The 26213-nt window shown below is 33.0% G+C and overlaps 1 protein-coding gene across 2 annotated transcripts in view; it reads left to right on the plus strand.

The window, feature by feature from the left end:
* Nucleotides 1-26213, plus strand: part of LOC149907699 (lachesin-like) — a 54514-nt gene that overhangs the window by 8278 nt on the left and 20023 nt on the right. The window contains exons 2-3 of one of the 2 annotated variants that reach the window (XM_090102741.1): nucleotides 11188-11354; nucleotides 25507-25640. In XM_090102741.1, coding sequence (XP_089958867.1) covers nucleotides 11285-11354; nucleotides 25507-25640 — 204 coding nt within the window. In that variant the 5' untranslated portion in view covers nucleotides 11188-11284. The remainder of the gene's footprint in view (nucleotides 1-11187; nucleotides 11355-25506; nucleotides 25641-26213) is intronic. The other variant, XM_090102742.1, reaches the window with a different exon arrangement.

The following is a 26213-nucleotide window of genomic DNA, read 5'->3' on the forward strand; positions in this document are numbered from 1 at the left end:
CAGAAATTTGCGAGGGATATGTGTCGTGCGAAGATGTCTAGCTGTGCTGTGCAAATTTGTGGGGGTCCACCTTAGCTTGTAATTACCCTTATAACCTTTGAATCATAATAAATCATTTGAATTTGAAAGCTGTGCGACTTACCTCGCACATATCCCTCGTAAATATCCCTCGCACATAATATCTTTCAGCTCTTGTTTTATATGCGCAAAAATCTAGCACCGCTGAGCCGTTTCAATTAGAGCTATGCTGACCAAGGTGAGGTAAATGAAGCGATTCTATTGATTATTTACAAAGACATCCCTCGCACGCTTCCTCGCACATCTCTGGTGGAACCGTAGCCTTATACCAACTGGGTTATTCCTCTCTGTAGCCGCGTGTTGCATGACGGACCAGTTTTTGCGCGACATGTCACACCCGCTATTCATTAGACCTACGTTGTCCGTGTTGACATTAATTACAGGATGACCCTGTAAACGCTGCTATGCAAGAACATGAGTGCTTTATTGTTTTATCAGAACAGGTAGTGTTGGCGGTTCTACTCATGTTCAATATTTTAATAAAGTATCGTTTAAATTATTTTATTTTATAATTTTTGTCTAATGACATATTTTATCTTATCCACGTATTCAATCGAAGTCACTACATTTTTTAATGATCTGTTACAAGATGACACATTCAGTCAACGACTTCGCTGGCGTGGTAAAAAACAGCTTTGCTGATCTGAAATGAATCATACCAAATTTCATACAGATCTTACCAACACTTTTTGCGTGAAAAGGTCACAAGCCTCCATTCACCAATCCATCCATTCTCACGAACTTTAACATTAATAATATTACCTAGTATGAGAGGCAAAGCAAATGAATATGGGCAATATTTAAGTATATGCAACATTGAGTTGTGGATAGATTAGCGTCTTCAAAATGGATTAGGAGTTTGAAAGGATTGACGGAGAAAATAGTTTTGATATATCCGTAGGTATATTATATGAGCAATTTCAACCCAACCCATACCAAACATACAATATATTCTGAGCTGTACAATAACAAGTGGGAAGTGAAATTATAAGTGGCATTTCTCGTAAATTTTTATTATAGTGCATGATTATTGTATGGTCATTGTGCTTTTTCATAAAATAAACTGTCTGACTATCAGTTTTGTAGTGTACATGTTTTCAATGACAGCAACAAAAATAACAAATTAAGTAACATAACATAATATAATACATATTGTACACTCACACACACACATTATAACTCAGACTCTCATTTAAATCTACACAAAAATGAATCCAGACTGAAAGAGTTAATTTTTAATATGTACTAGTTCTAGAAATCACAGAATTTCTTTGAAAAGTGAATTTTCCTCGCAAAAATTTAGCCACCGATCTAAGTTACTAACTCCCTGTTTAATATTAAAAAGCTCAGTATTTTCGGAGTGATTGAATAAAGCACTTTCTCATATCAATGTCTCGTAGAAGACTTTGCATGCCTTATACATTAATATACAAGATGTTTAATATTAAGGAATTTTCCCGAAAAATACTGCTACTACATTTACTGTATATTTATAGCTACGCAGCACGTGTATCTATTATTTAAATCAATATAGGAATTATGTTATCACATATTGCGAGAGATTAATTATATTAGTTTATACATTAAATTCGTCTACGGAGATAACAAGTGACACTAGGAATTATCCTTGATCTGAACTTAGTGAAGGGATTAGGATGTATTCGCTACGTCAGAATTGCTACAGATCTCTCTCAATCTTGAACATTCATCTACACATATCAAACCTATCTAATATTGACACTCGCCGAAACTAGAAGTGAGTTCTAAACTAAGTTTTGGGTGTGTCTTATGTGTTAAAGTATTAATGGCGAACCATAAATTGCTTTTGAATTAATTGAAGCATATGGTATAAATTGTTATAGTGAACAGACTTAATTAATTAATAGTTTGGATTTATTTATATTTTAAAATGTTATTTTTTTAAATATTATTATTTCTACCATAAGCTTACGTCTAAAAAAAAGACTGGTTGCACTCCGTGAGTGCCGGCAGAAGTGAAAACTTGATTATTAACGTTGAGCATGTTTGATATCCATCCGTCACGCTTTTTCGATCAGGTCACGTGTCCTGACCCGAGTTTAAGATTTTATACCCATTACTGAAAAAGTGCTCAATGCCGCTAAAGAAGTTTTCACTTCAAAACTAATATCCCATCAAATTCTCGCGTCCGACAAAAGTGTATGGAAACGCGTCACTGCAAAATAGCAATATGAAAAACAGAAGTACTAGTATGCTTTGATGAGTGACGGCATATAGTCGATGTTTGGACGTAGAGGAAAGCCAACATTTCCGTCGTACTAATCACTTTATTGCAGCACCGTGAATCAGGGATCGCGGCCACATGCGGCAGCCGACTGATTACGCTGGTTTATAATTGCTGCTCTTACAAATGAGACCGAATTGCCAACACGACGATATCGAAAATGTTTTCGGTTGATCGTTCATTAATTTGTGTATATTTTGTCAATTTCAACATTTGTCTGATTAATGTCGCGCTGCTTTGTGCTGATTTCGCATTGTAATTTAGAAATGTTGCGGCTTTTGATGTTTAATCTTTCAAATTTATGTTTTCATTACGTAAATCTAATTTCGGTTATTATTGAATTTGTCTTTGAACTTTTATAGAAAGCCTTTTGCTTTAAAACTTTGTGACTCGTTATCTTATTTGATCTTGATTTGAGATGTTTCTGTGATGTCTGAATTATGATAAAAACATTAGTATATTTTATTCAGGAGCCGCTTCTAAGATGTTGAAAGATTTTAATGGAAACACCTATTCAGTCTTTCCTTTAATATTTATTATCTTTTAATAATCAAATTATTATTATGAAACAATTACGTATCCTATTTCTAAATTAAAAACTTTGAAATGTTATTTGTTCACATTAAAAAAAAGTCTCTTCCCACATAATGAAAAAAATGCATCCGTTTCAGTGATCATTTTTACGTTTTATCGTTTTTAAGGAAATGGTCAAGAAACATTTTAGAGGCAGAATAATCAAGTGCTATAGTCGTATACATTTGTTTACTAGTACCGATTTATCTAAAACTCCACCCATAGGCGCAGTAATTTCATTCCCATATTTTTTATTGCCATGCATAGGCCGCGGGCTGTCTCGGTTTCTACGTATAATACCTATATATACTGCAGTCATGTGGCGTGTGTCCCAAAAAATTATATAAATGTTGAAAACATTTATACAATCTTTTAACCCTAGAAAGATAATCATATTGAGTAGTACGGGAAAGATAGTCATGCGTCAAATTTACACATGTTTTTAATTACCTCTAAGTCAAGATATATTATTGTTTTTCTATAAATTGTAAGTTATTATATATTTTCAGTTATATTAGAATAATTAAAACTACAAATAATTTATTTATAATTATTTTTATACGTATAAAAAAACGAAAACATTAAACGTCTGCTTTAAATCTACAATTCTTGTAACAAGTATTATTTCTAATAAAAACTTATTTTTTACCATAATTATCAGACTTTTTCATATATTATATATATGTTGTACATATAGTTATATGAAAAATTAGTGAGAAACAACTTTAGCACATATCAACGTATGCTCACGACATATAACTATGTTACATTTTTGCAGGACGCATTTGCCTTTCGTCATATTTCAGAAGGACAAAAAGTATAGTAAATACGTTTTTTTACTGCAGGCCTCCTCAGTTCTTTCTTACGATGTACCAGATACTTCATTTGGCAACAAATTGGAGATATTATCACGCAAATATCTCCTCAAAGCTGGTTATTCTTAACGCCCACGCATAAACAAAGAAGACAGTTCCATGCTTCTATGTTTCATGTTTTTTTGACTCAGATGTTTTTGTGCTTTGTAGTTAACATTGTGACTCTAAATATAATATGAAATATGCAGGCAATTTTAATGATTCCATAAAATAAAGCCATTGGCTATCTCATTGTCTTCCTACTATAGGACATCACGGAACACATTCGGTCTAATGCATCTACTCCGCCTTTTTCTTGAATGTAATATATCATCTTTGCTTTGTACCTCATCGGTAAAAGCTTCTTCTGTGTCACTTTGCTCGTCATCTTCAATTTCGTGGTCCTTCTACTTCACTATCGGTATCTTCACAAGGACCCTCATCGCTTTGCATAGGAGCGGCCAGTATACAATATTCTTCCAATTTTCTATCCCCAATTGTTTTCTATATTTGCTTCAATATGTATAAAAATAAAATTTTAACATAAGCCACAATATACAGTGATAATAAGCCAAAAAATATTCAAACTACCATAGAAGTCAAAATCTTAAAAGTCACGGTAAAGATAGTCATGCGTAATTTTGACTCACGTAGTCGTTATATTTCAAAATCGGTTACATTAACTTTATTGACACGTATACCATAGGGTAGCTCTCAGTGACTTATGAAATGTCCTAAACGCACAGTTATGGATTCGCGACATTTAAAAAGATACAGCTATATTTAGAAAACGCAGGAGTCAATTTGACGCAGACTATCTTTCTAGGGTTAAAAGAAGTCGGTTAATGATAATAATAATTATTAACAATTAAATACTGTGCCGTCAGCACATTACAGTTACATATTAGGTCAGGCATCATATAACATTAATATGTATTGTGTCACTAATTGTACTTCAGTCGTAAATTGGCTCCAATATAAAGAGGTTGTATACAGTGCCGTCAGCACAATACCTTTCTCAGACTAATGAAACATTATTTCCATTTTAAACAACTAAACTTATTTACTGACTCAGAATTTTCTAATAAATATTGTGAAGTAAAGCAGTAAAAATGTTAATTAAAAGTAGCCCACGGATCCTGCTGTATTTCTAAGGTTATTAGTTTGCAACAACGTCCGTAGAAAAAACAGACGTATTTTATCTATTGCTATTTTCATTTTTCTAAATATTCAACGACATGTTTTTCTATTAATAATACCTACCATTAGGTAATTGATTCCTTGCCTTTAAAAATCCCGCTTTTAAGATTTTATCTAAGTAAAAGTATTCTTATAGTAAGCCGGTAAACAAACAAATTATTCAAATCAAGATTATTTTATACTAGCTGCTGCGCGCGGTTTCACCCCCGTGGCTCCTTTCCTGTTGGTCGAAGCGTGATTATATATAGCATATAGCCTTCCTCGATAAATGAGCTATATAACATCGAAATAATTTTTCAAATCGGACCAGTAGTTCCCGAGATTAGCGCGTTCAAACAAACAAACAAACAAACTCTTCAGCTTTATAATATTAGTATAGATAAAGAGATGATGAAGATATCTGTAATTATGGCCGTTCCTACGTCTATAACTGCGTACCTTCCTACTATTCACATGAAGTACTAAAAAAAACACCCACTATAAAATCGCTTAGCGCCCAGCCTCTTAAGGGCTTGGTCTAGTAATGCAAACAAATGCATCCTGTCATCCTATATGTAAATAATACAAATGTACTAAGGGAAAGTTGCTCCACTTAATTTTTAAAAATTAAATCATTCGTATAATTTAATATTCGTAATAAGTACCAAAAATGACAATTTGAAACAATTTTCGTGAAAATTACACCGGGTGATTTTTTTTATCAGTACACAAAATTTGCGAATACTTTCTATTGATATCTTCAACTTCATGTTTATATAACTGATCACTTTTAAAAAGAAATTTGGGCGAAATATAAAAAAAATAAGCTTTCCATACAAAATGCATAACTCTATACATTTTTTTCGACCTAAGTTTCTTAGTGAAAGTTGTTCAGTTTAACTAATAAAGCGGATAAACAAATTTTGTACATATACAGGGTGTCCCACTCTTGGTATACTAAGCGCGAAGGGTCTTGTAGTTTTGCATACACTGATCACGTAAAAAATACTTAAACAACAAAATTACGTCAAAAATTTTTTGCTAAATTTTTCCTGAAAATTCATGTTTTCTTCTCTAGCTTCGCGCAGCCGGCATATACCGCTTATCTAATGTGAGCATTTTGTCTATGAAAACATAATCTTAAACGATAGCTCACGTGCTGGTGGCAAAGTTGGGCGGGTTGCTTGTTATGGGTGTACACATAGAGTTTTAAGAATTCATTTATTTGAAAAAAAATGCGTCTGGAATTTTATAAGTATTTTTTACGTACTCAGCGTATGCAAAACTATAACCTCCTTTGAGCTTAGTATACCAACAGTGGGACACCCTGTATGATAAAAAAAATGTAATGTTTTTGTTAAAAAATTATAAAATAGAAAAATACGCAAATGAAAACAAAAGATATTTATTTCTGACTAGCTTCCGCCCGCGACTCCGTCCGCGCGGATGTCAGTCTTCGCGTCTTCTACAGATTTATTATATTATGTATAATATATAGATTTATATTGATAAACCTAATAAATCTTTTGCTAGCATTCTGATGCTTGATGATCGGTTGCACTGGATTTATCTCTTTTTTTTCAATCGCTTGAATGATATAGGATGGGTCCTTGATGGGCATCGAATGCTGAAGTCTCGAATCAATCAATTCTGACAGTAGGCAATTTATGTAAAATCTTGATAATGGTCCATCATTTTATTTTGCCTAAACGTTACATACTTTTTTATATATTCTTTTTTTAACGAATGATTCACTCCAGTCCAAACAGCAAATAAGCAGACTTCTGCTTCTGCAACGTTTAGTTGTCCCTGAATTTGGAAAAAATAGTCATGATTCTTATCTATGACAAAAGTGCTATTTTTTGCATTGTATTTCAAATATTAAATTTTTTTTAACCGCATCTTCCGCATTCATGTCTTTTGCCGGAATTAGACATTTAACTTCTACTAGTCCCATTTTCCCTTTTTGATATGGGAGTGTATAAAGTAAATTTTTTAGATATTTCTCGTTATACTTTTAAAAAGTTATTATTGTCATTTTGCTCATTAGGTAAAGTAATTTCGATATCAGTTTTAAGTTTTTTGATACCTGCAATAATAACGTCATAATCGCCTGCACATACTTATCGATTACAACCTGTATACAATCCACCATCCACATTCATAATGTTTTCCTGTCCTCCTCTCCTTTACGCTGTTCACCGATACATTTTAAATGAGTAAATCTGCTACCACTGAAGGATGTTTCATTGTGATCAGCAAATTTTCACCACTGTTGTCGATTATTTGTTTTTCATTTTTAATCAGCAATTGGGAATCATCAGTTTTGTTTTTTGCAGATAGGTGATGTACCCTAACAATACGTCGAAAAGGGAAAGCATCAACGAATTATCGTTTTCGTCCTCTTTTTTTATTCTTCGCGTCTCTGTTACTTGTGTTTGTTTAGTTCTCAACACCCACTGAATTTTCTATGTGATTGTGATCTTCCATTAAATCTGAGTTTTGATGATGTGATGATAATCCATTCGTTTTAATATTGGTACTTAGAGTTGGTGGACTAAACTAGAAATGGCGGACTAAATTTGTCAGCGCGTCTGTAAGATCAGAATATAAAACCAACATCCTGTATTTAAGTTACAAAATTAATAATCAAACAACATGCCGCTACGTTGAAAATGACTAGAAGAAAAAATTAAAACACCTCGGATCAATTTTGGAGTAAACAAATCATTTTCCCCGTATGGGGATTTCCCCGGATGAACTTGGGAAGTTCAAGTTCTCAATACAAGTTTATATTATATTTCGTATTTCTCAAACGAAAAATAAACATTTTTGGAACTTCAAAAAAATTATATTATAAGAAAATTTATGAGCTTACTTTAGTTTTAAAGAAATATACATCCCTTTACTGACACCCCGTAAAATAAAGAAATTGTTGCCAATCACCTTTGCAATCTATTTGGTTTCATTAACTTTATGTTCGAAGATAATTTTTTTTCTAGTAGTTACACGCGTATTTTTTTCGTTTATTTTCCATATCGAAATCAAATGTTTAAAAATAAGAATATTTGCACAAAACTAAGATAAAAATAATCAATTAACAAAAATATTAAATTTAATGAAGTAGAGCAACTTTCACTTCGGTATGAAGGAAAATCGAGCGTAGAGCACACGTCAGAACGCTCCGGCCCAAGGAGCGCGACTAAAGAAATTCGCTAGGATTTTTCCTAATTATTTTAAATATTTTTTAATATTTAAAGAATTATCAAAATTCAAAAAAAAAATTTTTTAAAGGATTAATACTCATTGGTCTTCAACCAACTCGAATAAATTAATGGAAAAAATAACTTTTAGCAGTATTTATCAATAGATTTTGTAAGGCAAAAAATGGGAAATTTAATGAATTTATAACGTTCTAATTAAGAAAATCATAAGTTTTTCGGCAATTGTATTCAGCAGTTTTTAATAACGACTATATAAGGATAATAATGCGCTGATCAGATTGTGTAAATTGTAATCGGTTGCAACGTAGTGAGTGCACAAACTTAGCTCGAAATGTCTTCGGGGGAAAGAGACTTATCTTGAAGGCCTGATTAAGGTAACATAAAGTAACTTTACAAATGTGAAAAAATTCACGCGCATTGCGTATATAACACTAATTGATAAACAAGAAAAAAAAATCAGTTTATCATTTCATTAGCCGGGAAAAAATTGTCAAATAACTTGTTGAAAACGCAATTTTGCTAGACTGCAGCCTTAAATATTCCAAATAACCCCGAACAATCCGCGAGTAATAAAGATGCAAAATCTTAAACTTCTTCACGCGCCAAGTAAAACAAGTCATGCGAAACAACCCTAAAAACTTAATTACTTGGAAACTATTTCCAGTGCTCGCAAATTGAAATAATTTACCCTATCCGAGCGCATAACTTTAAAGTAACTTATGATCGCGCACCATCGGGGTTACAGCGATAATGTCACTTGATGTACACGCGGCAGGAAGGGAAGCGCGTAATGCGCTACAGGCGTTAATTACAACTTCCTGCGTACACCGACCACCGTGCTCCGTAGCGATGCAATAGCTTTGAAAAATTACAACGCAATTCTCACTGTGGACATAAAGACTTATTGTTTCATACAAATCTTTACAGAGTTACATCATTGCATTGTATCTTCCTTTAACTTTAAAATAAATATTATAGTCTAGGAGAGCTCAAGTTCATATAATGCGTAAAAGTGAAAATTCATATTGTTGTATAAATAATACAACAAACTAAAATTAAGGTATAATGTCGTAATAGGTACGATAAATGTAACATGAAAATAAATAAATCTCAGTTGTAATGAGAAAAGATTAACTGCCCAAAGAAATCAAATACTCCGAAACACAAATTGGGTTAACGAAGTTTTCGTTTCGTCGGCACGCTGTCTACAACTAACTTCATTTGTCGAATAAAACGCGATGAATATTATGTTTTATATAAAATAAAATATAAAACAAAATAAATATAAAATTTCACAGTTATACAGCCTTTTTATGGTGTCAAAATATTTATATTAACTGATAAAAGTAAAGCAATAAATTTATACTTATTAAATCATGCCATAATCATTGCTTCTCAACAAAACGTATTATTAAAAAATATATATTTTTCATTTTACAATTGCGATTCACAAAAACTAGATAGCTAACCTAGAAATAAGCCCACTTCGAGCTATCCATCGCTAATTGCCAAATTAATTAACTGTTACAACAAAGACTTGCTCCGGAATTGTTTTGCTTTTAGTACATTTCGGTCACTGGATAAAAGCGTAGGTGTCGGAAAAGCGCGACATCTTTGATATGAAATTCTTTTAGAGCCGACCACACGTATAACACTCTCTCATATTATTTCAAAACATTCGACTGTACGAGGCATGACACCGACTGTGCAAATAAAAATAATAATATTAAAGCTTTCGTTGTATTGCTTTTGGATTTGGATTGTTTCCTTTTAATCTGTTTTCACGTATGTCCAGCCAAATTCAGACTTTACATTCCGTTCCTGTTTCGCTAATCGTAATTGATTTATTACAGTACATTAAAATGTATGCAAAATATCGGGTTAAAATATTAAATGTCTCTTTATAACCTGAAGGAATAATAGAGACAAAACTTGTTCCATATAGATTATTTTTGTTGTATGTACTTTGATCATGACACACATGAGCTTAGAATAAAAAAGAAAGAGAAAATCATGAATATAAATGCCAACTGCGAAATTGAACAGGTTTGAAAGGGTGTAACTATAAATTTTAAACAATAACAACTTGTTTAAATGAACAACTACCCTACTATTTTGCATTTATAAATGTCCAGTTTATAAAATGCAAAGTATAGTTTAAGTATGCCATCATTTCGTCAATTTAAATAAGTACTTTCTCCTTATTATTTTGAGTAAGTATAAATAAAGGATATTCATTAATTAATTCATGTATTTCGAACAAAATGGCATGCCCGTATATTTTAAAATGGCTTGTTGAGAACGTGGGTATTTAACTCATTAAGTGGTTATTCAGAGAAGTCCTTAAAATACAACGATATCGCCTTTGTTATTTGTTAATCAAAGCTCAAAGTCTTGTGAATGTAATTTAATGTTTGGGCATAAAAAAATATAATGATTTCAAATATATTTTATTTAGCAACTACATTCATATAAGATTAATTACACATAAGATATCGTTTCTATAATGTTCATCATCATCGGCCCATATACGATTTCACTGCTGGTACACGGGCCTCCTATGAGGTTACAGGGCATAATCCACCACGCCAAGTACGGGTCGGTAGATGAACTTTTTGATTCTTCGACATGTCGATTTCCTCATGACGTTTTCCTTCGCCATCCGAGCAGTGGTGATGTTATAACATGCGCAGATAAACTTAAAAACTAGTGTACTAGTGTACACACGTAAGAAGTGAAACTTCTTTCAAAATATAATTTACTATACCTATATGCAACTTTACAGAAAAACGTCGAATCACGCGTGGTAGGGATAAGAAAAAGATGGCGCGTAACGGAAAAATGTCACGCGTAACGAAAAAATATTACACTAAATTTTTTTCCAACTCCGATAAAGAAGTTTCACTTCAACAAATTATTTCCTTCACGCTCATATTTCATAAAATTTGAAGTTTAACCAACAACATCCAGCTAAATTATTCGAATGACAAAAAAACTAAAACAATTTTTTTTTCAGATATTTTCATCGCGGCTCAGGCGGAACAGCAGAACACCATAAACATGACACGGGCTTGTAACAGTGGCCAGCATCGAAGAGTAACACGCTGAGCATCATGGCGCGCGTGCGGGGCGGGCCGCTCTCACGGCTTCTCATTTTGGCCGTGTTACATGTGAATTTTATTGGTAAATCATTTTAAATATGCAATTATCCAATGAACTTAAATTCAGAAACTTTTCATGTACATTCATTCAATTGTATTTTTTTAACTAACCACGGACTTAGAATATTACGTCTACCAATAACAAACTCTTCAATCTATTATTGCGGAAAATGACGTGGTTTGAAACCACTTAAAATTATTTTCTAATATTCTGTTATTAGTCCGGGATACATCGCCCATTTTTGCAAGTGATTACTATCAAGCTAATTTTTCGTGAGTAGCTTTATTTTGATGAGATGCCCAATAATTTCATGTACAAAACTCTCGATTGTGGTAGCTACCAGAGGAAACAAGGATAAAATATTTTGATTTGATGGTTCTCAAATATTAATTACTAACTGAATGTTTTTTTTGTTCAATCTCAAGATAATTATCTAAATTATTCGAAAAAATATTTGTCCTACAAAATCTATGGTTTGATCAAAGAGTCCCCCTTTCCAATGTGTATCGATAACGAAGTCATCATAAATGATTACTAACCAGCTGATTTTTTTTATTTTCACTTATTTAATACTTATATAATTCAACAGACATATTGTCCTACAAATTGCGTAATAAATATTTGAGAACCGTCAAATCAAAAATTTTTATCCTTGTTACCTCTGTAAACTACCACAATCGAGAGTTTCGTACATGAAATTATTGGGCATCTCATCAAAATAAAGCTACTCACGAAAAATTAGCTTGATAGTAATCACTTGCAAAAATGGGCGATGTATCCCGGACTATATCACATCGATAAACTTTCGTTTGGATTATGTTCTTCATCTCACATCATGCCCTGATTTAAATAAGGATAATATGAAATGGGAATTCAAAGTTTTATGTTTGAAATATTCAACACGTAAGTAATATACCTTCTGGTATAAATTCATTCTGTGTGGCCATCTGTCTATCCAACTGCCAAGATGGATGGACGTACGCCAACTCCAGTTTTAACTGAAATATTTTTATTAGCATAGCACTAGAGGTAAACAAAAAAAAAGTTTTTATTTAAGCTCGTCTGCGTTTTGCTTAATTAAAATCATCACAATAGAATGTTTACCCAATCTCAATAAAAGATTGGTGGAAAATACATTATGGTATTGACTACTTGTAAAACTAACATGAATCCTATTTCTTTTGTATTAGTAATTTATAAACGTATGAAATCATTATCGGGACCAAAACCAGACAGAATTACTAGGAATACAAGCATCGAGATAAATTATTAAAATGAGAGAAATAAGAAAAAAAATTTGGTGTACTTACTTCATATTACGAAACGATTAACTGAATTCAAACTATAAAACTTATGACGTTTAATAATTTGAGTACCTATTAAAAAAATATAAAACATTGAACCTGACTTATAATTTCGAATATTAGTATAGTCCGAAAATATAATACTTATCGTTACAGCTTGTTTATACAGTATAAATGCGCATTTTCGATAAAAATAAAATTACCTTATACTAAAATTGGAACTATTTGTGCACATTGGAATATAGCATGGCTTCAATTTCACGCTTTTCTACCGACCTCGTGCTCGAGGTACCAGCGCTTAGAATACGATTAACGAAAGATATGGTAGTGGAAATATCTTCGCGAAATTAAAACAATTAATATTATTTAGTGGCTTGGTTCTATGGAATAGCTTCAATTAACCTTTATTTGACCATACAGTCTTATAGGTCAGGTAATAAAGATAAAGCTTTGGTTTTAGATTTTTCAAAGATATTTTCTATGACATTTTAAAAATATAACTAAACTATGTTTTATTGTGTAGAGTGCACACATTTAAATAGATACCTGTTTACCGAAATAATTAATTCGTTGAGTTTTGACGAAATAGTTTGTTTAAGAAAACCACAATACCACAATGCAAGCTTTTGTTGTTGTTTTAATTATTTTGTATTGGATTTCATTAAACTTTTGATGAGTTGATTTGTTTGTGAAATTGTTTAGTTTGAATTAACATTGAAATAAATAAATGACATAAAAAATATCCTCTCCTATTCTATTCTATATTGGTAGTTTCAAAGAAAAACACATCAGACAATAATAGTTGCGAATCTCTCAGACAAATTTACCCTCGAATAAAAATAAAAACACGTTAGCGTGACACGGATGAACCCTTTCAGGACTGAAAGTGCAGGTTCTCGCAGTACTCATTGAAAAGCGGTCCACGGGTCACGGCTTTCTATAAAAACACGCTTGATATCCTAACCATCATAAACATTAAGATTTTCGTTGATTCATTCGTTGTTATTTTGATAGAAAAATTGTGTACTACGATTTTATTTCGAACTTACTTTTGTTATTTATGCTTTTATTCATTCTGAATTCATTTTACATGTTTCATAAATTGCTATTTTAATCCCGAATTCATGGTAAAATTGATACCAAAATATATCAATACAGTATGATCCTTCACAATTATAAACCAAAAATAAACTTCCAGTATCAATAGACACTTAAATTTGTTTCCGCAAACCCTTCCATGGTTCGAATAAAATTTTGTGTTTGCAAACAGTAGATTAGAAATGTGCTTAAACTACCAAAACAAGCGGCGAGATCAGCAGACCGTGTTTACTTGCAAACAGAGAAATTAAATTAATCTCGCTGTAAAATTTTCACTCGCCACCTTATCTTGCGTCGTATTGTCATTTTATTGTGCCTACCCTGAAACCATTAGCGAAAATGTCACAGTGCTGGCATTGTAATCGCGCGCCCGTGGCTGGCCCACACAATGATGCGGCTATTCGACCTCGCCATCCCGCCCGCCCTTACCTTTACGCTATCATACAAATTTGACTGTCTATAATAAACGGGGCCTCGTATTATTTCGAGAATACATTGTGCCATCCGATATATTTGAATTTTATTGGAGCACCCTTAAAAACTAATGTACAAAAAGCTCACCTCGCTGCGAGCGTATGAATGCGTAAACAAACACTTTTACGATTTCGTCGTGAACGCTACACCTCTTGAATTCTTTGCATATGAGTTAGAAAATCACACGCGCTGGCACGGAGATTCCGCTCACGTTGCGAGTGGCCGACAAAGGAAAAAGGGCTTGCATATCTTATTGCCACCTTTTCCAAATCCCTACTTAGGAGTCTGCAGAACGCGAAATACAACATACTAGGATAATTTAAGTACACGAGTTAGCATGGACGTGATAACTTTGAGCGAACCTTTTCTCTGAATCCATTTTATTTTTGGTAAAAGAACTTCTCATAATGCATATAAATTTAATACATTAAAAAAGTTATTACCGGAGCCTATTAGCTGGTGGTGCTTACGTCGCGTAATTTTTCCATCAAAATGTCACTACGGTTTTTCTTGTAATTAATCAGCGAGTCAATGAGCCGTTCTGTTTGGACTTATCTGATGAGCAATCCTTCCCCTGTGACTTACCAAAGAACATTAAATAATGACCCAGCAAATAATAATTGACAAACAAAATGTTCTATAAAAAGCATAGATGATTTTACATTATCGAGTTCAACGAACTCGTGATTCCGTGTGGGGTCGGTGTAGGAGACAGACGCGGAAACAAAGCTAGTATTTATGACTGTTATCTTATTTGCATGCAATCCAGAGTATTGCTGCCCCAGCTTCACTATGTCGTACCGCCTTTCGGCATGTTTATAGAATATTTACTCATAAACATGCAGATTGCGGATGGGACGCGTTTTTTATGTTAAAATATAGAAAGGGGAGCTATTTTATTTATTACCCTCTTGACTTGGTGGCGCGTGACAGTGAAAGATTGCGTGAAATGCATATGAGAATTAAAATTTTGCCTTTAGCCTATAGTGCTGTGGCTCATAAGCCATAATGTATTGTTTAAAAGCCCTTTCCTTTACGAGAAATTTAACAATGGTTTATTGAAAGGCTCTATTCTGTCACGAGGAATCTCGAATATAAAATACAGTTTTAGTAACAAAGTTTTAGTACACAAAATTGAATTAGTGATTGTTATAAAATGAAATTATCTGTTGTCTACAGAAAGTTTTACTTTGGAAATTCCTCTTATTATGTCAAAATTAAATAATAATAATCTGTTCTGTCTCTGTTATCAACGCTTTTATTTTCGCCTTTTTTACTTTGTTTTGCAAATTTGTTGCATAATAATAATGTTTCAGCTGATATGAGAGTCTTTTTTTATGTTTTATTCAAGTTTGGTCTTTGCTTACTATTCAGAAAAATATTATAAATTAATATTAGACTTTCCTGAAAGTAACCCTAGAGAAGTAAGCAACAATTTAATTCAACATTCAAACAAATAGTTATCCTGCAAACAGAATTTTTAATAACTTATCCAAGGCTTGAATAAAAAACTTTTTTCTTGAAAATTTCCCGGCAAAGTTACACAAATAATCTGTGAAATAGTTAAACGTCCCGACGCCTCATAACAGCATATTTTGCGTCAGTCTGTTGCGTTTAATGCTTTATCCGCTTTTAAACTCACTGCTAAGTATATTTAAGACTTTTAGTTGCCTTCAGCTATGTTCTTTTAACTTTGTGAAAGCGGTTCAAGAAAGGTTCGAGACATAAAGTCGTCGATCGAATTGTTTGATTCGTTTTTATTTCTGATTGTATTTCGTAATATTAGCTGCTACATGGATTTATTGATTTCAAGAACGGTGTGTAGTAGAGACAAATTTTTACTTGAATAAGGAACCTGTTTAAATATGAAAAACTTATAGAAAATTTGGGCGGGGCTGGAGCAAGAAGCTTAATAATACTGTCATAATGCTAGTCGGATAATTAATACATAATTTAAAATGATATAATATACAAGACACGATCAATCATAATATGAGCAAAGATTTGCATCTAAAATAACATGAAAACAAAATTAAAATATCAGTTAGTTACTTTTAAAATACTGTGCAAAGTAATTTCTTTAAAGGACGCTGAATGAGCTTTGAATATTTTCCAGTCATTGCAACACCGGAATATTCCTACTTAATTAATGAATCGACGTCTACAAATATACTTTATCGAAAGTTTCGTGAGTCGGATCCCGTGTAGACATTAGAGTTCAGTTGACACATTACGGATGAGGCTGAGGTAATTAAAAACGTGACCGTCGTCACTTGTCCGCCGCCCATAAGGGTTTTATCTACTGCACACCATTCTCACCGACGATTTTGTTTATTAGAAACAAGCACCGAATTCGGACTTCCAATATTTTTATTTCGCCTATTGCGTTTATAGAGCCGTAACTGCGAAATGTGACAAACGAGTTTACGAGATGTAAAATTGTTATGGATAATTGGATCTGTAGATGTAAACGGTATCTTGAATCGCGGCACGATATGAATTTTATCTTCGGAGAGGTAATGATAGCGGAGTGCTTTAATGTCTTGAATATTTTTAATCTTAATAAAAATAAGGTTGTGAATATAATATCCTACATGGATGAACGGTTCTGGGTGAATGCATATTTTAGGTTACAAATAGTTTATAACAGGCGAGGCCAATGTATATTGGACACTTTATACCCGGGCAAAGTGGACAACACGTACTGCGTGCAAAATGTTCATGGAATAATTATTCTAATATTGTTTTTAATATGCGTACAATAAATATATAACATAATAAAAAACACCCTTTAGTAAGATAAACTCATGGAATTATTGTTTTGGCACCGGTCCCAAATAAGTGTAAAAATATTGACTTCATTTGTCCCAAATCTGTCCGTTTAAAGTGAGTCGATATCGAATCAAGGAGTCAGATACACACAAGCATACGAAGCCTGTTAAAAATGCGTGACTATAAAAAAAGATTTCAGCAGAACTGGCCTATTTTGTTCCTCATAATATAACATATTAAGTTTGATGATAATAAACCATAAGGCTATCTGTACACCGATTCCCACGTATAAACGAGCAATTTGTCGTACAATGTGATGAAAACTCGCATAAATATACTCAATTTTAAAGCTTTGTCTAAGTTGGCACCGCTATTTCACGCATCAAACTTTCCGTTGACGAAATTTATTCATGACGTGATCCCTTGTAAATACATTTGGGAGTTTATTGTCGTAATGAATTTGATATGGCTTATGAAAACAAGCTTATCTTTACATATTTATATATATTTAGTTCGTTCATTTTAACTGGCTGTTTCATTTGCTCTTGCTCGCTGTGTACGGCCGTAATTTCGATTTCAATCTGATAAAAATTATATTATCCCGTTTATGATGCGATGGTAACAATGCACCTTGTTATGTTATTATGTACTTTAATAGTTATATTTCAAATATGAGCTAGCAAGCTTCGTGCTAGCGTTACAGACATGTTTTATTTTCCACACAGTCGGAATTTCATAATGCACTTAATATAGTTTGTCATTTATCAAACGGAATTTTCTGTTTCTCTAGGTAATAAAATACAGCATTGAAAAGTCCATCTTTAATCTAATAACACTATACAACCTTACTTCTGTCATGTTTTGTCTCTATCGATTCATCTCCATCAATACAGACAAATAAATTAGAAATAAGTATTTTTATCTGGTTATTTTAGGTAAGAAACTTATGAAAACAATAAAGATAATAAGTAAACATAAATATAACTAGTGATAGAATACCGAATTAAAGTCAACCGCATGCTCTTTGCGGGTCTAATGAATAAGCCGCCGTTAGAAGGAAATTATACGCCGCGATGGCATTATCATATATTAAATACACTATTAAAAGTTTTAACACGATTAAAAAGATTTATTCACGGAGAACATGTCCTATCAAAATATCTCGGGCCACACGTTATGTACGCACATTCTTCTCCTAAATTGAAATTCTCGAACGCTCTGCCTTCGCAAGCGGGACGGGGTCATGAGCCAAAAGACAAATAGAATGTCGATTAATACCATTTTATATAATATTGATAATATATTAATTTGCTGAATATAGAAATCTCTATTCTAATCAAATTTGCTTGTAGGTCGTGATGGTCGTGACTTTGCCAGTTTTCATTTTCTAGTTTTAACCTAACCTATAGACCTACATCCAACCGACATCAGCTAGAATACTTTAAATGACAATAAACAACGACAAAACAGGAATTGGACGCGATGTTATGCTGTTCAACCGGAAAAATAAAAACACTACACCAATGCAACGGACGAGCGAACTAAAAATCTATTCAGAGTAATTCAAATCGATAGCACTATCAAAATGCGTCCGTGCAACTCTCAAAGGCCGACCCGTCAGACCGCTTCAAAGGCTCTGTTCAGAGGAAACAAGCCGTACATTCCCAGATCAATGTACAAGAATATAAGAGCTCATGTCTCCTATCCTTCTATACATGGAGCTCACGGCTGTTCTTATTTGTCTGCGCCGCGTTTGACCGTGCAGAGCTCCCACAATAGTGACAATGAATTCATCCACCCTTTGTTGAATACGATTGATGATAAATAATACAATGAAAGGCTCTTGTGTCGTATTGAATTTGTTGTAACTCGAAACAAAGTATGCAAATACTTTTATTTAAAGTAAACTAAAAGAACCGTTGTATTCTCTATGAGCGGTGTTGAAGTAAAATAGTTAAACATAAATGTCTGGGGCAAATTTAATCTTACCGCAAGGACTTTGCTTGCGCTCTCATACTGACGCCACTATTAACACTAAATTGAAATAAATTTAGTTCCTCTTCCAATAAAAATTTAATACATCATAATTCTGTATGAAATATAGATAATAAAAATTTCTGGGTGAAATATAGATTTTTTAGTCATTTAGTCTAAATTATTAAATTTCCATTACTTAGCGATAAATATATTATATAAACAAAGCAAATAATGCTATTTAAATGTAACAATTCAGCCCGCATACTAAACCTGTATTCATACTCAAACAAAAAAAATGAAACAACGAACAAAACAAACTTTTACCTGCGTTCATAGCAATTATTGTTTTTCGTTTAATAAAAACTGTTATACGATTCATTCAGGTAACATCCATTGTTTCTTATATTTGTAAAGTCCTACGCAAATTGTATTAAAAATATTATTATGAATAAAATATTCGATATTATTTTAAAACACTGCTGTACAATTTCCTTTCCGATTAATAAAATTAAAAATTAGACTTCTTATAACTACCTGCGTCTACTTGCAATAGCAATTACTATTGCCTCCATCACAAACATTTTATGGATCAACGTTCAAAGAAAATTCAAGTGAGGTACAGGATGGAGCAATTATTCAACTTATTCATGCATTGTATTTCCGCTCATTAGATGTATATTTATTTAATTTACAACGGCTGGGGGTCGACGATAAGCTAAGGGGCGCGCGCCTCAGACTCGTCGACTGAATAACAATGCATGCGGGTAGCTAAAACGGTGCTTTTATTTAAGAAAATTTATTCAAATAAAGTAGCATAAACGTTCAGCGCAAAGGTCTTTTGTTGTAGCATTTTATGAACTCGGAGCTGCTCCGCTCCGTGAACTATGACACGACTGTGACGCCTAATAGAATTATGCTTAAAAGAATCCGCTAAGAAGGGAAAAAGTAGCTTGTTGCGGAAAATATTACAGTAGACGAGTCACGAGACGCTTCAGCTAGATGTTGTGAACGTAATTCACTTTAACTTGATGATGCACTTTACTCACAGTAGTTATATTATATTCAAATTCTTTAAGAACCTTTATCTAGTAGTTGATTTTTGATATTGTATTACGACTGAAATTTTAATAAAATTGAATAGATGGTGATGTAATGCAACGGATTAGAAATACCACGAATTATTCGCTTTATTTTATAAATTTTCTTTTAAAATTAGTTTATTTAGTCAATTCGTTTTGTTACAAACGTTAAAGTTTCATTAACTCAATCAGGGACCTATTTCAATTTAACTCGTATGCCAAAGAGCGCCAAATTTTTTTCAAAATCATCTTTTGTTTCCATAGATTTTTCACTTAAAAGCAAGAAAGTCAGCGAATATTTAAAATATAATGTTCACTACCTTATATTTTAAATGCCACATTTATATACAGCGTTAAACGTTAGAAATGTCGAGCTGAAAAATTATGAAGTACATTTAAAATAATCGCATTATACCCAAGTGCGGGTAATACTACGCGCTCTAGTCTTAAGCGGCTAAGATATTTGAATCGCCTCGTTAATTGTTATGTATTGGGTGTGGTGTGTAGATAAGATAATGAAGAAATGTGGTATTTCGAGCCGAATCTGAGGATGTACACATGTAAGTTGACCCTCGTCAGGGTGAAAGCGCAAAGTGCTCCGATAACCGACGCAACCGCTTTTTGATAGCATCACTTTGCTCAACTTGCCATCTGGCGGCCATTAGGTCCCGAGCTTGGGTTATTGAAAAAGTACCGCGAAACCCACGCTGCTTATATGCGTGATGAACATTTTTATTTCCCAATAATGACGCGGGAATGGTAACGAAATGAAAATCTGATTGCGAATAACCCAGCTAGAAAATATGCTAAGAATAGACCTATCCTATTATTTTGGTAAGGTCAGTAAAAATAACGCTTTGTATCGGTTATTAAATCATAAAATTGTGTGGAATATAAGTCTTATCTATTTCACAACTTTACAGTTGATCAATTATGTTAAATTGTCGACTTTACTTTTTTATGCGTACCTGACATACGTACAAACTATTTATTTGCTTCTAATTGAAATGAAACCTTAGACCACTCGCTTCTGACGCTCAGGAAGAAAGGAAAACGTGTTTGACTTTGCTGAACACAAAAACCTTATCCAGAAAAAAGTTTTAAAGACGAAAACAACAGGTACATTCTTATGCTTTGCAATAATATAACAACGTGTTATTTCAAAATAATGTACTTTTAATATTTAGACATAAGATAAATTGAGAATTTTATCATGATAATTGTATCTATCTTTCAAAATATGTTTCGGCTAAAAATATCTGGGTTTTCCATTTAGATATTGTCTGTTTACTGTAATATTCTGCCTAGGGCATATAATAGTGTATCAAATACCTATCTTATCTTTCATAAACATAGCTGGATATAACAAAACTTCATAAATTCAAGTTTTATAAATATTAATGAATGTTATTAAATGTAATAAATGCAACTTTACCCCAGAGACAAGCTTTAATCCAATTATTGAAGAAGTGATAATGCACATAACAATCATCTCAAGTGCAACTCTATCGACGTAGTAAATGAGAAGTAAAAGTAAAATTATTTAACAACTAAGCATCTAAAACATCATTTTAAATTTTCCTTTAAATCAAATACTACCAGTAACTTTCTGGCTGATGCATCTAACTAAAACACCGTATTCTCAAATCATAAAATAGCACTATCATAGCGTAGACGACAAAACAATTGACATTATAACATTGTTTTAATCTTAAACATCTAGAGATAGAACAGAAAAGAACGGGAAAAATCTTATTTTTCTTCCGCCCGCTCTCGGTTTGTTCTTCGAGTAATTGGTAGTCGGTTTCGTCGGTGCGCTTCTTATTTATCTTGCTGGTAATTCGTTTACACGTGAGAATAGTTTCAACACGTGCCTCGGTCAAGATGTCTTTAATGAATTTTCTACTCGCCTTTTGAGGTCTACCTCTTGTTTAAACTTTAAAAGTTAAGTGGTTCTGGCTTTGTGTAATTACTTTTAGAAGTTGTCTTTCCATTATTATATATTGATGGTTTAACAAAACTACTACCCACATGATCAGACATATGTAAATGTTAGTAATACAACTATAACAATATGTGAATTACTCTGGCAGTGCAATATCCAACTTCGCTACTGTAGTTTCAAGGACTTGGAATAGGTAACACAACATACGATAGCAAACAGATTTCAAGAAAATAGTTCCCTTTCTAAATAACATAATTCACGTCTCATTAAATTGGTAAACTAGAGATAATTTTAGATGTTATCGCCTACGAAATCAAATCGAATTCGTCCACATTTCTATGTAGACGACCTTAGCAATTAAGTCGCACGAAATATTTAATGAACAGTGCTAGTTCCGCGGCGGAAATGACACTTAATCGGCTTAACTTCGCCTCAAAACTTACCCCAAGCCAACTCACCCCTTCACCCGCCCCTGCACCCCCGTACGCCCTACCCCCGCGTAAAATACGCTGCATCAAAGAAGTTAGAGAATGTGCAATTATGAGATTGTTTTAATTTAGAAACAATGTTGTTAAAGAATTCACTTACTTCGACCGAGCTCTCAAAACCCAAACCAAATTCTTGGTTTTCTGCTACATTGTTTCAGCATTATTACTCCCAGTCCGACGTTATTCATTTTAATTTGAATTATTTTCTCTGTATCCAATGGAAATACGTTAATTTTTATTTATGGAAGTAACTAGTTAAAGTTTTAGGTTTCAAAAAAATGTTAACTTTTATATCGTTTGGAAACGTTACATTCCTGTTGAATGACCCCACTTTTGTATCTGAGTTTGTATCAGTGTACAAAGTGTAAATATATTTTTTTCACATCCACTAAAACCTATATGAAAGTTGAAAAAAATAAAGGAAGCCACATAATTTTTAAAATATACTGCACATTCTAATTTCCACACTAACTAAACAAACACTTATTCGCAAATCTTTCCCAGAAAAAAAAGGCAAAACCTAATTGCTTCAGTTCAATTTACTCCATCTCCAACAGAAAATTATCGAAACTATCTGTACTGTGGAGTTCACTTGACCCAACTCGAAAATGGACTTGAACTACAATAACAAGGACTACAACATCTCTTAGAGTTTGTCATTTAAATAAAGTTTAGGCCAACATTTAACTAGTTATGGCAAACAAATTCAACTTCTCTGAGCCACGAAATACACGCGTCCTTCGAACATCGTAAGAACTTTCAACATTGTACTTTCATAAAATAAGTATTATTCTTGCGTAAAATTATTGGAATAATGATGTTTTCTGTTTTTTAACTGGATCCTTTTTAACTTTTACAAATATTGTGAATTACATTGACCTCTTTGATGCTTTTCAGTTTTCTTTGTCTACGACACTAAACAATTTAATACGCCGGTTACAGAAATTCGCAACAACAATACCAGTTTAAAATACATATTACCAGCTAGGATCTGCGAAATCTCTAACTTGTGAATACATCTAGGCATATTATATAACTTGCGATGCAATTCACACAATCGATACCCTAAGGTTAATTTCGAGGCACTCACCATATCGAATATTCTCTCCGTAAATAGCTTACTGTATCGTCTTCTATATTCGTACCATACCTATTGCCTAGATGTTTGTAGGACATGTTATAACGCCGGCATTTTAGCGTAGCGACATTTGCACTTGTGTTTCAATTGACCCATTTGGGCGGACCACACGTTGTCGTACAAACACGGCGGTATTGGCTCGCTTTGATGCACTCTATTTTTATCGGAGCTCTATATTCCGAAAAGTCAATCCAACTTTGCAGGTAGGTATAAAAGATTTGTAGTTTTTTGCCTTTATGTTCTGAAAATTTTAAGGATATTTTTAATCAATTATGTAATATTATATTTCTTTATCATTAATAAATAATTTTAAGCATATTTCATTTTAAAAGTATTTATTACTATAGTCCCAATATTATTATTTCCAGCATAAAAAATATTTTAGATCAAAAACTTTCAAAGCAGACAATTCGAGATGTAAGAGCTAGCGCGCACGAGCAACTTTGTCTCCGCAACTTTTTTGTCTCCGCAACTATTTTGTCTCTCCCACCCATGGGCTAGTATGAAAGTGCGTGCACGTAGCGACGCAACTCCCCATACAAATTGATGGGAGAGACAAAATAGTTGCGGAGACAAAGTTGCTCGTGCGCGCTGGCTCTAAGACGTACCTATCCAAATCCCGTAAAATTCAGATGTACTGTCGAGCCAATTTAATAGGCAACATTTGACGTCTATCAATTTTATCTTCGAAGAGAGGTAACCTGCTTAAAAACATCGATTAAAGTGAATTAATCGATACGGATTTGAAACATTTGTCAATCGAATTTATTAATTTATGATGATTTTTATTCACAAGTAGTCAATGCATTCGATTCTAGATGTCAAATTTCGATTTTTAGAGTAACGTCTCTGGTATTTAAAAAGAAAAAAGGTTTATTGACACAAAATTGTAGCGACGTCAGTTCTTCAATTCAGAAATTGTTTATTATGTTTAGAATGGTTTATCAGTAAAATGAAATCTTAAAATTACTTGTATCGGTCATTATTATTATAAATATGTGGTCGTAATTGAAAAAAGTTAAGCAAATGTGCAGTTCTAACAAAACGAAATATCATGTTATTCTATGTTGTCGTTACTAGGTTACGTTGTTGAATTTTGTTGAACTGTCAAATGTTGCCTATTAAAATGGCTCTACTATAATCGTCGCTAGATTTGAATGTCAACAAATGATCAGTAGCCGTAGCTATTCTATGAGCAAATAGATAGTCTTCACTTCCGACACATGTTTCCTTGGACACACGACTGGTCACGTAGAATATTGACGCTTCCAGCGATCCATTCGTTCCGGCAATACAAAAGACCCGCCAAGATATATTTAAGCGACTCCCAAAAATACCTCTTTAATTTTGTATACCTTGAAGAAAGAATTTATGTAGCTGGAATAAAACAATATCTATATGAATATATTACACCTCCAATACTTAATTTTTAAGTAACTGCAAATTGTACTTCTTCAAAATAGGTACTAAATCGTTTAGTGTTTTAAATTCATCATTAACGTTTTCTATTATCTAAACAAAACATGAACGGGAGCTTTCTGTTTAAATAGATCCAACGTTTTGAATTCAAAACTAGTCTTTGATATTCTCCGTTAGAACAGATGTAAATTTTGTGATATAAAGCCTAAGCCTAGTTGATTACATTTTAGTTTACAATGTAAAAAAAAATTGAATTAATTTATCTTCCTGTACATTAGAAAGTTATGAATTGTAATCCTAAGCCTGTATACCTAATCTTAATTCTAAATCCTAAGTAAAAAGTCAGTCATACATTATTTATCAAAAGAGGAATAAAAGATATTCCACGATGGAATGTAGAGCATTTACCATCTCAATTACTTTGTTCAGTGCCTGAGAAATTTCTGTTTTCTGTTTAATGACATCATTTTCCGTTTCAGCCCTAGGTCTGGAGCCGGACTTCTTGTTCCCCCTGGAGAATGTGACCATCGCCCAAGGAAGAGACGCAACGTTCACCTGCGTGGTTAATAACCTCGGTGGTTACAGGGTGAGTGGCGACTCCGCCACTGCCAGGGTGTGTATCAAACTAACTCAATACAGCTAGCCGACTGAATAGAGGAGCACTCTGCACTTCAGAGATAAGATCTATAATTGTGAGACACGGTCCCGTTATTGATTTGTTATTTATTCATAAATCACGCTATTCTCAGCTCACATGGACTATTGGAAGAGAAACAGGAGCTGAATGGTAAAATTTATACATGTATTGCTCCTAGTTATCAAGCAGCAGCTTTTTAAATTTACCACGTGTAAATTATTTCTTCACCTGTCATGTATTCATGTTTTGTTTTTTAATTGTTAATTTACAATTAAATTTATTGATCAATGCTCAGTTCAATTTTAAGAAAGTACAAAATGCTTTAAATTCTCCGCATAAGATATAATAAAATAAAATAAAATAATATTAGTCTCAATTATAGATCTTACTTAGACCTCTGCACTGACTATCACACTTCCTGCACACTTCTTTAGCACACGACTTTCTATGCACTTTCCATCACTACTTAGATACTGTCTCTATCTAGTATAGAGTGTGACACTATTACTTTCGCACAGACTTTGTTCACAATAGCAGCATAGTTGGTAA

This window comes from Colias eurytheme, chromosome 6, assembly GCF_061535395.1.
Source record: "Colias eurytheme isolate Ceu_HAF_F1 chromosome 6, ilColEury1 Martin Lab GWU primary, whole genome shotgun sequence".
In the NCBI taxonomy this organism is placed as follows: Eukaryota; Metazoa; Arthropoda; class Insecta; order Lepidoptera; family Pieridae; genus Colias; species Colias eurytheme.